The sequence below is a fragment of the Lontra canadensis genome, unplaced genomic scaffold (assembly GCF_010015895.1).
Source record: "Lontra canadensis isolate GAN:19392208 unplaced genomic scaffold, GSC_riverotter_1.0 scaffold59, whole genome shotgun sequence".
Classification (NCBI taxonomy): Eukaryota; Metazoa; Chordata; class Mammalia; order Carnivora; family Mustelidae; genus Lontra; species Lontra canadensis.
Genome location: NW_022631053.1, coordinates 2,561,789 through 2,577,208, shown reverse-complemented (window position 1 = coordinate 2,577,208; position 15,420 = coordinate 2,561,789). Strand labels below are relative to the sequence as shown.

General features: G+C 53.5%; 1 protein-coding gene across 1 annotated transcript; it reads right to left on the bottom strand.

Moving 5' to 3' along the window:
* Positions 1–3,371: 3,371 nt before the first annotated feature.
* On the bottom strand, positions 3,372–13,443 carry KRT82 (keratin 82). The gene is made up of 8 exons (XM_032876724.1): positions 13,039–13,443; positions 11,131–11,339; positions 8,706–8,766; positions 7,938–8,033; positions 7,421–7,585; positions 5,398–5,523; positions 3,663–3,883; positions 3,372–3,411 (listed from the first exon to the last, which is right to left on the bottom strand). The coding sequence occupies exons 1-8, from the start codon at positions 13,441–13,443 to the stop codon at positions 3,372–3,374; spliced, it is 1,323 nt and encodes a 440-aa protein (XP_032732615.1).
* Between the last annotated feature and the right edge of the window lie 1,977 nt (positions 13,444–15,420).

Genomic DNA, 15,420 nt, shown 5'->3' with positions numbered 1-15,420 from the left:
AAATAAAATCTTTTTTAAAAAAGGTAAAGTAAAATGTACAGTTCGGTGGTTCTTGTATATGCTTGGACATAGGCGACCATCACCATCGTCAAGTTTAGAATATTTTCACCACTTCAAATGGAAACTTTTACTGCCACCCCCCCCCATTCTGTCATCTCCCTCCAGCACTAAGTTACCACTAATTTGCTTTCTGCCTCTAGGGATTTCCCTATTCTGGAATTTCATAGGAATGGAATCATAGAATATGTGACCTTTGTGTCTGGCTTCTCTTACTTATCACCGTGTTCTTAAGGATCACCCATGTGGTACCATGTGTGAGTCCTTCATTCCTTTTCATGACGGAGTAGTAGTCCATCTTGGGGCTCTATGACATTTTGATTATCCACTCATCCACTGAGGGACATTGGGGTGGTTTCCACCTTCTGGCTGTTGTGTATGACGCTGCTCTGAGCATTCACATACAGGTTTTTGTGTGGACGCATGTTTTCATTTCTCCTGGCTGTATACCTAGCAGTGGAACGGCTGGGTCCTATGGCAGCTCTCTGTTTAACGTTTTGAGGAACCGGCAGAATGTTTTTCAAAGTGGCTGCAACGCTTCACACTCCTTACCGTGGGCTCTAGGTCCTGTGTCTGAGTAACTCTGCCTTGACTGGAGCTGTCTTGTTTGTCACTGTCCCTCGCCTCTGAGTGCATGCAAGCACCGGACCCATGCCAGGTGCTTGATAAATACATAGTGAATGAATGAAAAGGTGAATGAATGGCACCCTTTCAGTTTATACTGCCCTCAACTTCCGCCCAGATGCTATCCTTACAACCTTCTCAGTGAACCTCATTCTGACCCCCTTTCCGGGCATAATCATTAGTTGCCTTTTCTGGTTGCTCCCATATTCTCTGCCTCTCATTATCTATGACTCCTCTGGGAGGCCAAAAGTCCCTCTGGGGTTAAGAGAGGGTATTAGTCACCTCTGTATCACCAGTTTCTAATGCAGGGGTTGGCACAGAATAAATGCTCTGCATGGGACTGTGGGGAGAGGGAAGTTGTACCCCAACACACAGGAGCCACAAGGGGGGTTTGTCATGGGGAAGTTTTCTAGGGGATCAGTGAGGCAACAGGAAGGATTTGGGGCAGAACTGCTACTACCAATGCTCATCTCCTGGCCTCGGGGCTCCCTAAGAGGGATGGGGGACTAGAAAGTTCTCCTCCCTGTCTGCACAGCTTTTCCCTGCACCTGGCCTGTCCTGAGACTGGTCCAGGATGGGGAGGCAGAACATGGGGCTTGGAGGCTGCTAAGTACTGACATGATCGGGGCCCCACGGGATTTCTCTGGGATACGTGCAGAAAGGGACCATGTGGTGAGGAGACCCATGTGTATAAGGCCATGGTCTTTAACATGGTGAGTGACTTGCTGTCTATCGGGGTGTGGTATGCAGGTTTTAAATGCAATTTGTATGGATCCACGTTTATTCTACAGGCTGTTTGCAAATCATTCATATGTAGCTTTTCCATGTGGATGATGACCTTCATTTCCACTCCCCAGCCCGCCCAGCTCCCAGCTCCCAAAGGTTGCTCATTGGTTCCCCTCCAGCCTTCTTGTACCCTACGGAGCCGAGTGAATAATCTTGACTCCTGCAGCGTGTGAATGGTCAGTTTATTGGGAACAGACAAGACCAGAGGCTTATGGCAGAGATGGTGGCTCCCTGGGTGGGGTGGGGGGGTTTCTGCAGGAGGTTGCATGAGGGGCCTCTGGGGAGATTGGGTCAGCACCACACATCCTTCCCTGCAACCCCTGAGCCAAAACCTCCCAGTTTGGGGGTAGCCCCACATCACTGTAGCTGGGAAAACATGTTCACATCAGATCCAAAGCAAGAGGACCTAAAAGGAGGGGGAGCAGGACCAGAGCGAGGAGGGGCTGGGGAGGGCTATGTACAGAGGGTGGGGGAGGAGCTTGGTTCCATTGAGCAGGTGATGTCAGCTTGTGACTGTCTCTCCATCCAGGAAGTATTCCAAGTCCCTTTGCCTTTGTTTTGGTGTTTCCCCGTCAATGGGGCTCAGGAAAAAAGATGTATTTTCATAGTGTGAGCTCAGCACTCAAGCTGGTGAATTACTTCCCATAGACTCCCTCTGGATTCTGCGTGCCAATCAAGAGGACCTTTAACAGATCTCAAGTGATTCTGAAATGCTGGCCCTTGGCTTTGGAAATCAGAAAAGTATTTTGGGGTACCTCTTTTTGATCATTGCAATAGTGCATGTGTTAGCCGGATGTTAAAAGAAGTTCATTTTTCTTAGGTGCTTTGAGAGCCAGACGTAAGGGAGGTGGGGAACTTCAGGGGTTGAGAGTGGGATCCTGGCTTTGTGGGAAAACTTTCAGGGGATAATCCACAGAGTGGAACTTTGATGTGTTCCCCACCGAGGGCCTAGCTCGGGGTCCGCACACGGCTAAGTGAAAGGTGACCCATGGAGAGGCCTGAGGGGCGCCTCTCAGCAAAAAACCTGAGGGAAAGCTTTGGTCAATACAGGAAATTGGGGTTTGGGAATATCCTTGTCTTCAGCTCTGGTCGGGGGACAACATCTAGGCTGGGGGTGGAGGGGTGCTGGCACCCTGTCCCTGGGCTTCCCGCCTCGGGGACCGGACTGTGCTAACACTTGTGGGAGGAGCTGCTCCCGGCCCCTAGCTTCATGCAGGAACTCCGCGTGCTCACACAGCTCAGCAGCCCCTGGGGCTCGCAGGGGACGTAGACCTCACCAGTGCCCACGACGCTGCAGGCCCCGCTGGTCTTGAGGACACTGGTGCCCCCCGGGCAGTACTCGGTCCTCAGCACGGGGGTGCTGACCACACAGGGCTCGTAGAGGACCGCGCCTTTGGAGCTGCTCACAGCTGTGGGAACAGGGAGTGAGGCTCAGGGTCCCTTACTGTGTGGCTAGAAGGGCATGGCCCTCAAACCTCTCAGCCAGACCGTGTCCCCACCTGCTGCCACTCACCGACAAGCTACCCCCATTCCAGCCACCCGCTTCCCACACTAGCCACAAAAAGTGCTTAGAAGCTCTCCTCTTTCCCCACAGCCTTGGTTTCTGCTTCATGCCCTCAGTTTTTACTTGTCTGAACCTGCTTTGAAACTGCTTTCTCCAGAAAGGCAGTCTCTTGTCATGAGAGTTCCCCGCAGCTTCCGGGGCCCCACAGCCCTGAGGCCCTGTTGCTTCTCTGCTCCTCACATAATTCTGACTTCCCCTCCATCTGACCAGGAGCTCCTGGCAGACAAAGCTCCTTCTTGGGGTGGGGGAAACATGCGGAAGTCTGGGCCAGGGTGCTGTGGTCTTGTCCTTGTCGGGTGGATCAGCCCCCACGACCCCAGAACCCCAGGGGAGTACACAACTACTCACAGATATTCACAGGCCCGATGCCTTCGCACAACCTGGAGGAAGAGGAAAGAAGACACAGGGTAACTGCATCAGAGAGAACAAGCCCGATAAACACAGGGCACCCCTCCTCCTGCCCAGGCCGCAGCCCCCACTGCTGTGTTCAGGAGGAGGGCCTGAGGATTCTTGGCTGTTTGGGACTTTCCTTGACTGTGGGATGGGCCATCACAGTGCAGCCTCAGCAGTGACCAGAGGCAACCCAGAGGCAGGTGAACTTACCCTTGGAGCATGGATGGCCCTGACCCACCTGTGTTCCTCGCCCTCCAGCAGCCGCCTGTAGGTGGCGATCTCGATGTCCAGGCCCAGCTTGGAGTTCATCACTTCCTGGTACTCCTTGAGCAGGCAGGCCATGTCCTGCTTGGCCTTCTGCAGGGCCTCCTCCAGCCCTACCAGTTTGCACTTGGCGTCACTGAGGGCTGACTCACCCTGCTGCTCCGCCTGGGTCACCGCAGCCTCCAGCTTGCAGCGCTGGGGGAGAGGGCACAGCAAGGCGTTACTGGAGTCCCCAGGAGTCCCAGGCTGACTCTCAGAAGAGCAGGGAGAACATGGTCATTGTGAGATGATAAAAAATACATATATGGATCTCTGTCCCCAGTTCCTGGAACAGAACTCCCAAATCCTTGTGATTTCACAAGTGATAAAGAGCATTAGGAGCATCCTTTGATTTCATATTTGGTCTTTGACCCTGGGTTCTGACACAGAGTTCCCCGATCCCTTGTGACTCCTGGATGGTAGCAGTGTCTTTTGTTCTAATGAGGTGACTCTGGCTGAGTCTCCAATGGCTTCTGGATGAGGGCTGCTTGCCAGAAGGACCAAGTCATGACTAGAAGCTTAGGGTTTTCAGCCCCACCCCCTATTCCCGAAGAGAGGGGAGGGGCTGGAAATGGACTTAATCATTGATCATGCCCAGGAGAGGAGGTCTCTATAAAATCCCAAAGTCTGGGGTTTGCACGACTTTTAGGTTGGTGAGCACGCAGAGGTGGTGGGACACTCACATGACCAGAGCGCGGCATAGAAGCTCCATGCCCTTCCCGCCTACCCTGCCCTGCGCATCTCTTCCAAATGGGTGTTCATCTGTGTTCTTTATCATTGCCTTTTATAACAAACTGCTAAACAGTAAGTAAGCTGTTTCCTGAGTTCCGTGAGCCATTCTAGTGAATTAATCTTACCTGAAGAGGGGATCACAGGAACCTCCGATGTACAGCTGAGGGGTCACAACCTGGACTTGCGGTCGGCATGTGAAGTAGGGGCAGTGAGGTAGGACCCTTACTCTGTGGGATCTGACCCTCTCTCCAGGTAGATAGTGTCTGAGTTGAGCTGAACCGTGTTCAGGACACCAGCTGGGGTGGTATAATTGCCTGGGTGGGCAGCTTTGTGAGTGTGGGAGGAAGGTGACACTCATGGGAACACATAGGAGGAGGGAGATTTCCTTTACAGTCGTGGGGCCATGCCAGATTCAAAGCTGCTGAACCTTTCAGCCTAGGGTTGTGACATCTGGTTCTTCCTGAGATGTCAGAGCAACTTCTGTCTCTAACAGCTCAAGGAGGTTTGAGCGATTTCTTTGGGGGCTAATAGATTGGAAGCGTCTGGCTGGTCTTCATCAGCCTGGGAGAACAGAGTGGGTCTGCATTTATGGACTCCTGGGAGTCGTCTGGAATTTCAGGATCACAGGACTGGAGTCTTTGGGTCCGAAGGAACCATGTCAACCATGTCAACCATCGTTTCTGTGCCCCCATTGAGGGGAGTACCCTTGCTATTTCATCTGTGACCAAAGGTGACCTAGTGTCTGTCGGGACCTCGCTGTTTCCTTAGGTTGCTCCCGCTGTTGGTCAGCTTTTTTAGAAAGGGTTTGTTCCCTCGTAAACAAGGGGCATAAGTTCATTCCCACTTCCAAGTGCTCCCAGGGAGAATGGACCCACCCCCAGGACCAGTTGTGGGGGAGCCTGTGATGGGGCCTCAGGACCATGGCTTTCTGGCCTCACCTGGGCTTTCACGTTCTCAATTTCTTGCTGAAGCCGCTGAATCAGCTTGTTCATTTCCAGGATCTCGTTCTTGCGGTTGCGGAGGTTGTCACAGTGGTTCCCAGCTGTCAGCCGCAGCTCCTCATACTGCCGGGACCGGGACAGGCAGGTCAGAGCACTGGGCGCAGGCACCTGCACCACGGAGCCTCACCACCCCTGTTCTCACCGTCCAGAGTCTCTCCTCCAGTGGTTTTCTAGCTCAGGGCTCTCTGGGTTCTTAGGCTTGTTCTGCTCTCCATCCCCTTTCCATTTCTTGTCTTTTTCTGGGCTGCTTCTTATTTCCTTCCCCAACCCTGAAACTTCAGGCTTATTAAATGCTCCTCTAAGCTCTCCTTTTCTCTGTTTAGCTGTTCTGTGGCTCATCTTTTTCTCCCAAGCCCAGAGCCCCAGGGTCTCTGGAGGGCTCCTTCCCCTTTGGAGTTCCCTCCAGATCTTAGAAGGGGTTTCCTGTGCTCAGTCTGGGATGCCGGACAGATCTGGGAGTGAGGACAGACCATGTCTACCTCACTAGGGTGAGTACCTTCGTACATTCTCCTTCAAAACAATAGAAAACAATATGCAATGCTGCTTCCTACTTTGACTTAACATTTTTTAAAAAAACCTTTGCTACCTTTGCAGCTCCAAATCCAATTTCTGAATAACGTTTTATCAATTTACATCTATAGATTAAAACAAGTAGCAACTTTAGATTTTCCACATAGAGAAGGCAAAACAAGTGATAAGAAAATCATTCTCTTTGGCTCTTTTGTTGTTTGGCTGTTGTGACAAAGCCTGCAGTTGCCTTAGCAATACACACTCTCCTCGTCTTCCAACAGAACTCTGCTTTTATTTGGGGTGGCAGTGAGCTCAGATAAGAGAATATTTATTGGCCTTTTCATTAATGAGATCTATGGGTAACACTTCCAGGAAAGCTGTTTAAAGTGGGGGATGACCCAGTTGGCATGTTTCTTTTGCCTTGTGTTCTTCCTGCCTGGAATGAACATGTGAGATCAGTGATAAGGCAGCCTTCTTGGGACATGAGGCAACCGTGAGGATTACTGCAATTTTAAGGATAGCAGAACAGAAAGCGAGAAGAAGCCTGTGTCCCTGATGGGAACATAGAACCCCCGTATCATCTGTAGGCAGTCTGTTTCTGTAACCTCTTTGAGGACAGGGATGGTGTGACTCTTAGTACCCTCATGGTGCCACACATTTCAATAAGATCATCCTTCCCTGGCGACCCTATTCAAAACCTCATTCCCACAACACTCCCTGCACTTCATGTTGATTGATTTTCTTCAAAGCACACATCACCATCTAGCGTACCCCAAGCTTACTGATTCAATACCTTGTGTATCGTCCCCCCCTTCCCCACCCTGCTTCTAGAATGAAAGTGACTGGAAGGCGGGGTTTGCTGTCTATTCTGTTTCCTGCTGGAATCCAGCAACTAGAACAGTGTTTGGAGTGTGATGGATGCTCAATAAACAGTCGTTGGATGAATAAATGACTGAGCGAATGAATGCATGGTGCCTTTCGCAGACAGTGCCGGTGAGACAGAGATGATAATATTTGCAAAATCAAATTGCCCTTGGGGGTATCCATCTCTGTCCCAGCAAACCCCTAATTGCCTAAGTCTGGGGCCGCCTTAATGACCGCTCCTGCCCTGCCATTAGTGCCCACTGCACCATTAGCCTCCTTCACGCCTTGAAGCCCAGGGCCCTCTTTGCAGTCATTGGCAATTAGTGCTTCTCGAGCACAGCCTAAAGGAATATTTCCAGTGTCTGTGCGTGGGTAAAGGTGGGAAGCCCCAGCACCCTGATGACAGGCTTGGGCTGTCTGTGGGGTCCCCTCCCACATGCTCTGCAGGGACCTGGCAGAAACAACAGGACCCCAGGGTTTACAAGTTCCCTGTGATTGTGGTGTGACACAGCCCTCGTTATCATCTCACTCAGTCCCTAGGGGAGGCGGGTCTGGGGTCCCAGCCGGGCCCTGCCCAGGTCCTCACCCGGCTCTGGTACCAGGCCTCGGCTTCAGCTTTGCTGCGGCTGGCAATATCGTCATACTGGGCCTTGATCTCAGCAATGATGCCATCCACATCCAGCTCCCGGCTGTTGTCCATCTTCACAATGACGGAGGTCTCAGAGATCTGAGACTGGAGCAGGCAGATCTCCTGGGTGGGGGGCACATGGGAATGCGTGAGCATTTTGAGGACCAAAGTGGAGGAGCAGAGGACGGAAACAGCTCTGACTTTCCCATAGCAGATTTGCATAGTAATTTGCATAGCTGTCCTGAGTCTTCCATCACCAACCTGTTCTTCATCCCCCAACTAGTTACACAGACTCAAGAGCCAAGGTCTGGGCCCTCTGACTTCTGGGAGTCTCACTGCCTGAGAATTTCTTCCCATGCTCACTTTTGAGTCAGCTTGCCCTGGACCATACCCGCCAGTGGAAGCCCTCCCACTCCATCATGCCCACGGAACTGGCCCCTGACCGAGCATCTGTGGGCAGTGGGGCTGTAGGTACCTCCTCATACAGGCCTTTCAGGAAGTCAATCTCCTGGACCAGAGCCTCCGCGTTGGTCTCCAGGTCAGCCTTCATCAGGAAGGCTGTGTCCACATCCTGTGGCCAGAGCAGGGACAACCATAATCTGGGGCCCAGGGAATAGGTGAGGCCACCCTCTCCTCCCATTGGGTCCCCTCCCAGGCAAGCTGGCGGCAGCTGAGGGACCCAGGTGTAGGCTCATGTGGAAGTGAAAAGGTGACAAAGCCAAGGATGGAGGGGAGGGGCCCCAACCCCAGGACCACATGCCTGGGCCTGGCACCCTGATGGGGAAGGATCTGTTGGAGTGGGTTTTGAAGGATCCTTGAGTGCAGGTTCTCAGAGCCCGCTGTGTGGTGCACGGGCCATAGAACACCTTGGTGTTTATCTGAGAAACCATCGCTATTGTTTTCCTCTTTTGTGTCAGAGTCAGAGTTTTTGTTTGGTTTTCAGTTTGGCATTAGCTCTACCTCCAACTTCTCGGGCAGGTGTAGACACAACCCTAACCAGGTCAGGCCCCCATGCGTTGGGAGGTGGAGGCCAGGTCAATCACTGCCCTTCTGTAAGAAGTGGGGGAAGGCTGGCTTTCCTCTTTCCCAGGGTTGGTGAGGTTGGCCCTGGGATCCGACGGGAGAGAGGCCCTGTTTGGGGTGGGTGGGCTGCAGACACGTTTGGACCTGGTCAGTGGCTGAGTGTGATGAGGCCACCTGGGCCAACTCGGGGGGCCTTCTCTCTCCCTGTGCCCTCCCTCACCTTCTTCAAGGCAACAAACTCATTCTCAGCACAGGGCCGAAGGGAGAGCTCCTCTTCATACCTATTGGATGGGCAGGAAGAAATATTTTAGTCTGGCCTGGGGGTTCAGAAGTGGCCCAAGGGAGGGAGCCTGGGGAGCAAACCTGCCTCTCAGTAATTTAATGCCCTAAGGAGTCGCCAGGCCCAGTCCTCATCATCATCGGACACCTGTAGCTCCTCTGACCACTCAGGACAAACGATTGTCATCCTAGCCTCTCATTAGCCACTGTACGTGTTGACCTCCCTCCCCACCCTGAGTAGCCCATTCCTGTGATTATCATCTTCTGGGAAGTCCTTCTCCAGGCCACCTCCTTTCCTTGTTGCTGCTAAGGAAGCCCACGTCATGCAGTTGCTTACTCTGGGAAGGTGGTAAAGAGTTGGCTGCCTTCTCTGAGTTGTTCTCAGTTTTGGCTGCAAACACTGGAACCTTAGCCTGCCCCTTGCCCTCCCCGCCAGGAGAGGTCCGAGCCTGGCCTCTATTTGCCGAGGTAGCAATTACCCACTTCACCAGAGCTGTAGAGACAGCCTGGCCACCCCCAGGCTTCGAGGGAGCTCCCCGCCCACTCCCTGTCCCTCTGGGCAATGGAATCAGGGCCAGGGGGTCCAGTCTGGCGGGTATGACTCAGTCTGATGAGTGCTATTGATCCATTAATAGCCTCACTGCGCTTCCTGACGCCCATCCTTCCTTATTCCAGCAGACCTCGGCCTCAGCATGGGCCCTGGAAGCTGGAGACTTCTGCCTAGGTGGGAATCCCAGCTCGGGCAGGTGCTAGTCTTGTGACTTTGGGGAAGGGTCCGGGGTGGGGGACTTTTCTGTGTCTCAGCTTCATTGTGTACAGAATGAGAATGACACCGGTCCAGCCTCACATAGCTGCAGTGAGCTAACACATGCCACAGGTAGCGTCTGCCAAGCACTGGGCCCCTGGCATGGAGCAGAGGCTTCATAAGTATCGGCTGCTACTATCAAAACAGCATTTAGTCTCATCCTTCTACCCCCACTTGCCCAATCCAAAGTCCTCATCATGAGCTGCAAACCATGTGTCCTGCCCACCTTGTATGTTACCCGCCAAGAAAGGCACTGCTCTGGTCGAGAGGGCTGGCCTAATTACATGTCACCTGTTGTGGTCTGCTGGAGTGGTCCTCTCTGACTTGGCATACTCTGGCCCTTCCTGTCCCCTGCTCCCATCCCTTCCCTTTTCCTGGAATCTACTCTAGAATCCCCTTTTGTAATACCCAACTAGAATGAAACTTCATCATGGTCCTGAGCAAATTACACCTCCTCCAGGAAGCTTTCCTGGGCCCTGTCTGTGCCCTCACTGTCCTGGCATTCCTTTCCGCTTCTGCCCCGTACCCCATCGTAGCTGTTGGCTGGTGTGTGTGGAGGTCTGTGCAGGACCGGGGCATTTGGAGGGCGGGAGCCAGCTCGGCACAGTGTCTGGTATCAGGAAGGCATAGGACTGACTCCTGCAGCATGAGTGACCACCATGTGGCTCTATTCCACTGATGCACATCCCTTAGGGACCTTGGCTCTGAGCCTACTTGTACTGCTGCTTGTCAGTGGAAATGTGTCTCTCTCAACCCTCACCCACCAACATGTGCTCCCATGGGGCCCTGGACCAGAGACACCCACCTAGGACCTGTGAGGCAATGTATCCTGGCCTCAAGCCTCTTATAGGCACTAGACCTAGTAGCCAGCAAGCTCCTAGTTAACATCTGTTTTGGCTCCCTTCTCTTGGGAGGCAGGCTAGGAGCTTCCCTCAGAGAGGGCAAGTCTAGCAGGCTACCTGACCTTAACCACAGGCTCTGGGGACGTAGAGCCCTGCTTGTGGGGAGGGGGATGGCTTCCAGCTGTGGACTCTGAGGTTGAGGTCCGGGAGCTGAGCATCAGGGAGTGAGAGAAAAACTTGGGCCAGGTTAGCTTGGATGCGGTCCCAGGAGGTCCCAAGAGGGGCTTATCAGGAGAAAGGGACAGTGGGAGGAAAAGCACGGAGGGAAGAAGGTTTGGACGCCCGTCTGGGGAATAAGATATGGTTCCGGATCTGAACGGGGATTGCTAGAAGCTATGGCAGACCAGGTGGCCAAGCAGAGCCCTGGAGGGCGGGGAATGGCAGGAGAAAGAGCTAGTATTGCAGGGACATGGACAGGGCCCTCTTGAGGTAGGGCGGCAGGAAGGGAGGTGAAGATCAATACACTATTTCAGAGCTTCTGGCGAGTGCCCGACGGGCAGTGTCCTAGCTGCTCTCTTGTGTTACCCCACCACACTGTTGCTGCTACCTGATCGACGAAGCTGGAGGCATCCCACTGTAGAGATGGGGAAACTGAGGCCCAGGTTGTTGATGGAGCTTGCTCCAGGCTCCCTGGTGGGCTGAAAGTAGGCCACACTCACTTTTTCTTGTAGCTTTCCAGAACGTCCTGGAGGCTGCAGAGCTCGGACTCCAGCCTGGCCCGGTCGCCTGCCACGCAGTCCAGCTGCCGCCGAAGGGCAGAGATGTAGGCCTGGAAGATGGGCTCGATGTTGCTCTGACAGCACCTTTGCTGCTGCATGAAGTTCCACTTGGTCTCCAGCAGCTTGTTCTTCTGCTCCAGGAACCGCACCTGCCATCCAGATCAGGGAGTCACCGAGAGCAGGGAGCCCAGGGACCGTAACAGGTGATGGGCTGGGTGGCCAATGGAATCAGCGTGTGCTCTTAATCCCAACACATTGCTGTCAATGTGCTAAAGTTTTCAGGTAAGTCTCCCTGCGTAGACTGGCCTAGGAGGATTTGTCTCCATGAATCCCCTGCCTGGGGGAGCTTTTATAAGACCCCCACTTACTCCCCTAGGGGTCGCACATTGTCATGGGAGGAGTAGTGTCCCGAGAGGTCTGGGACAGGTCCCCCTCCCAGCCCTGCCTGTCGGCCTCCCACGAGACTTGCAACCTCGGCCAACACATCCTGTCCCTTCAAGCCTCTCGGCTTCCTAAGGTTGGTATTGTGCATGGGAAGCTCTTCAGGATTCTTCATACTAATGCAAGCGGGTGACGTGATGCCTAGGAGTTCAGGCTTTCTCTGGTCCCAGCCCGGGGGCATTCAGGGGAGGTCAGATCAAAAGCGTGGTCCTGAGACTCTAAGCTCTCTCCCCTGACTCTGATGCACCCTGCGAGGCTGTGTCCAAAAAACATCCCCATCATGGGAACATGGAGAGCTTCCGGCTGGCTTTTCCGTTTTGGTGACTTAGGAACCGAGAAGAGGAGAAGCTCAGTGAGCTGATCACGGCCACCCCTCTTAGCCATCGGCAGAGGGAACCAGCATTCCATCCTTGAAAGAAATCTGCAGAGGGAGAAACGTTGCCCTATTTCTGGGCAACGGCCGCATAACCAAGAGGCTCCCAGTCTCACGAAGGTGGTGTGATGTTGCGGAAAGTCAGAGCCCAGAACTTAACGAGCTTTAAAAATAAAACTGTAAGTGGAACAGTTCCCATTTACTGAAATGAGTTTCTTTTTGGAGCCCTTTTACGTATCTTACTTCTTTTGACTCCCCACCACTAAGGCCCCCTTCCCCACCAGGTAGCAAGAGCCCCGAGGCTGAGAAGTGAGACGTTTGCACAGGACCTCAGGGGAGCAGCCAGGACTGGAGCCAACACCAGGGCCCAGGCCTCCTGACTTCTGACTCTGGATTCTTTGCCCTATAGCCAGGGGTCAGCAAAAACACTGGCTCAGCCAAAACACTGGCTCAGCCCCTGATCCCAAGAGCCTCCCTGGGGTGTGGAAACAGATGCAAACGCAGCTGCTTGGGTTCCCAACTGGCCTTTCGAAGGCTGCACACCACCCTTCCCTGTAGCCTTTCGGAGCTGTGGTTTTGGTGACAGCGACTGTGTGCTCCCTGTGCTGACTGCTCTACCTTCTCCTTACACCAGGCCTCCTCTGGGGGCAAATCTGGGGTTGCAGTGCTCATCCCTGCCTCCAGGCCCAATGCTCTCACCCCAGCTCAGGCCCTCAGAAGGCGACTTTGTTGTCAAAGCCTCCTCTGCCTCATTGGTTTTTCTTTTCAGTATCTATCATTGCTTTGGAAGTTCCTCTTATAGTTTGACCTCACACAGCCCTGGTGATTTTCTCAGCTAATATTCAAAGGGAGATGACAAGAGAGTGAAAAAAGAATGAGCAGGAAGAAATGTCTAGCACTAAGCTGGATCTAAGCAGCTTTCTACGATTTGGGGGTGTCATCCACCGCGCCCTCTCAGCTGCCAGCCTCTCCTTGGCCCTGATGCAAAGTGCTCTCTGTGTCTCCCAGCCCCAAGCATGGCTCCTCCCTGTTACCTTGTTGATGAAGGATGCAAAGCGGTTGTTCAGGCACTTAATTTGCTCCTTCTCGTCCCTCTTCACCCTTTGCACAGCTGGGTCGATCTCCAGCTCGAGCGGGACCAGCAGGCTCTCATTGATGGTGACGGGGGCGATGCAGGGCGAGGACCCACAGGGGGCCCCCACTCGGTACCCAAAGCCGGGCAGGCCACATCTGGAGGCCACCCGGGGCCTCCCGAAGCCCACGTTGCACAGGCTCCGGGAGCCCAGGCAGCCCAGGGCGCGGAGGCCCCCCCCACCCCCGGACCGGCACGGCCCCTTGCTCACGGCATAGTGGGTGACCATCCGGGGGAGGACAGCTGAGCAGGAGCTGAAGCTCCGACCACCGCATCGGGAGCCCAGCTGGAAGGAGTGACACGACATGGTGAGAGAGACGCAGAGAGGCGGCTGACGGGGACAGCGGGAAGACCGAGTTATCAAGCCAGCCCAGCTTCTCCACCTTTTATCTCGTTGGGGATGGAGGGCCAGGCAGAGTCAAACCCCAAATCACCATTAACAGGTTTATAAGCTTGGGCTATTGGCAGCTGCTAAGTACCAAGGTGGATAATTAGGGTAGCAAAGAGCAAAGGGTGGGAGCCAATGGGCAGTGCTGCTGTCCTCTTTCCTCGTTTATGGGGGCAATGAAAGCGGCCAGCCAGACAGACGTTTGGCATATTGGGTGGCTCAGCCTCAAGGAAAGGGAGATTTAGGACTTTATGCCATTTTGCGGTGAGGAGAGAGGCATGAATTACACACCCTGGTTGCCCAAGACTAGAGGCCAAATTAATTATGCTTGGGGATGCTCTTTTCCCCCAAAGCTGCTTTTCTGCAGATGTGTCAGATCCAAGGGCCCTCCGTAAGCTCCTAGGTGTTTCTAGAAGCTCCCTGGGAGGGAGGATTTTGAGGTGGGAGAGGCCCCAACAAGCAGGTTGGGACCTGCCCCTCCTCAGGCCAGGTGGGAGCCAGATCTGGCTCAGTACCTCTGGGGCTCCCGACACGGACCCTTGTCTCTGGGGCCCATTTAGCCCAAAAATGCCTGCAGAGGACTCAAGAGGAGGGAGAGGAAGAGATGCTCTCCCCAGGACCCCTTGGTCCCCCAAAGATGCACTGATGATTGCCATTAGGTTGACATTATTGTGTCCTAGCCTTTTGCCTTTTGTCCCCACCCAATCCCCAGCCTCCCCAAGGTAGACAGAGCTTGCTCTAACCTGAGGACATTTCCAGGGACCGTTGTTGCCCTTAGGAATTGCTCAGATGGATGCGGGACACCAGCTTTCTCCCCAGCACCCAGGTCATAGCTCTTTGGAGATGCCTGAAGTGCCTCCACCCCTAATTCTCTTCCCTCTCCCTTTCCATCAGTTCCCTCCATGAGACCTCTGCTGTCGCTGTCTTTCCCTGCCATACTGCTTTTTTCCAGGTCACAATTAAGCCAAAATAATAATAATAATAATAATAGTATTTATTGGGCGTTTACTGAGTGCTGGGACCACCTCAAGCTCTACACCCACGATCTCATTTAATTGCCTGACAGCACCACGATGTAGTTTCTGTTTTATAGATGAGAATGTAAGGAGCAGAGTGATTAAGTAAGTAACCTGAACCACACAGCGCATCCGTGGTAAACTGGGGTTCGGTCCTATTCTTTCTGTTGGCACCATGCTCTGCCGCTCTGGTGGAGAGAAGCCTGGTTGAGAATGTGAGTCTCCCACCAATATGCATTATGTCTTCTCTGTTCCACCTGAAGATTAGGAGCCTGGAGCTCCATAGTTTTGGTCTAACTGTGCTATTTCACTGTCCCCTTCTTCCTAGTCTTGACTTTGGGTCCTAAAATGCTGGGGAGGGAAATTGAGGTTTGGGGAGGTCAGGGGTGTTGCAGAAGGCCAAGGGCAACGGTGGGAGGCAGAGGTGAGGTGGTGTGGGTCTTGTTGCATGATGGCAGGAGAGGGGGATTCCCATTCTGCCCTGGGGTAAGCGTCACAGAAGTTGGCCCAGGAGATGGTGTGAGAGTGGATAGTGACACTACGAAGCCAGACTGGAGAGCAGTCCCCCACCACTCCAAGGCCAGAGCGTGGTGCAGTGACATGTTGGGTCCCCGGGAGCCCGGGACCAGAGCTGGGAATCAGAGAGTAGGGGATTGTTGTCTGGATCTGTTGAGGGCAGAAGGCACCTGCTCCCAGAAAACACTGGTTCCAAGGCTGCTCTCTGAATGTGAGATAAGACACAGACTCTACCAAAACCTAAAGAGCTCAGTGACACTTTATTGAAGCGGTTTCAGGAACTAGGCAGGCATGGGAAGTAGGCAGTTTGGGAAGGTTTGAGATAATCAGAGCAGGGTGACTTTTTTTCTGACTTCATATCTCT

What these genes read in the sequence shown, in the direction of transcription:
- KRT82 (XM_032876724.1), bottom strand. Translation starts at nt 13,443, where the DNA reads ATGTCGTGTCACTCCTTCCAGCTGGGCTCCCGATGCGGTGGTCGGAGC. An exon ending in TGAAAGGCCTGTATGAGGAG is followed by an intron (nt 7,586 to 7,937) that starts GTACCTACAGCC and finishes CCCCCCACCCAG; the next exon opens with GAGATCTGCCTGCTCCAGTC. An exon ending in TTGAGAACGTGAAAGCCCAG is followed by an intron (nt 3,884 to 5,397) that starts GTGAGGCCAGAA and finishes CCTCTCCCCCAG; the next exon opens with CGCTGCAAGCTGGAGGCTGC.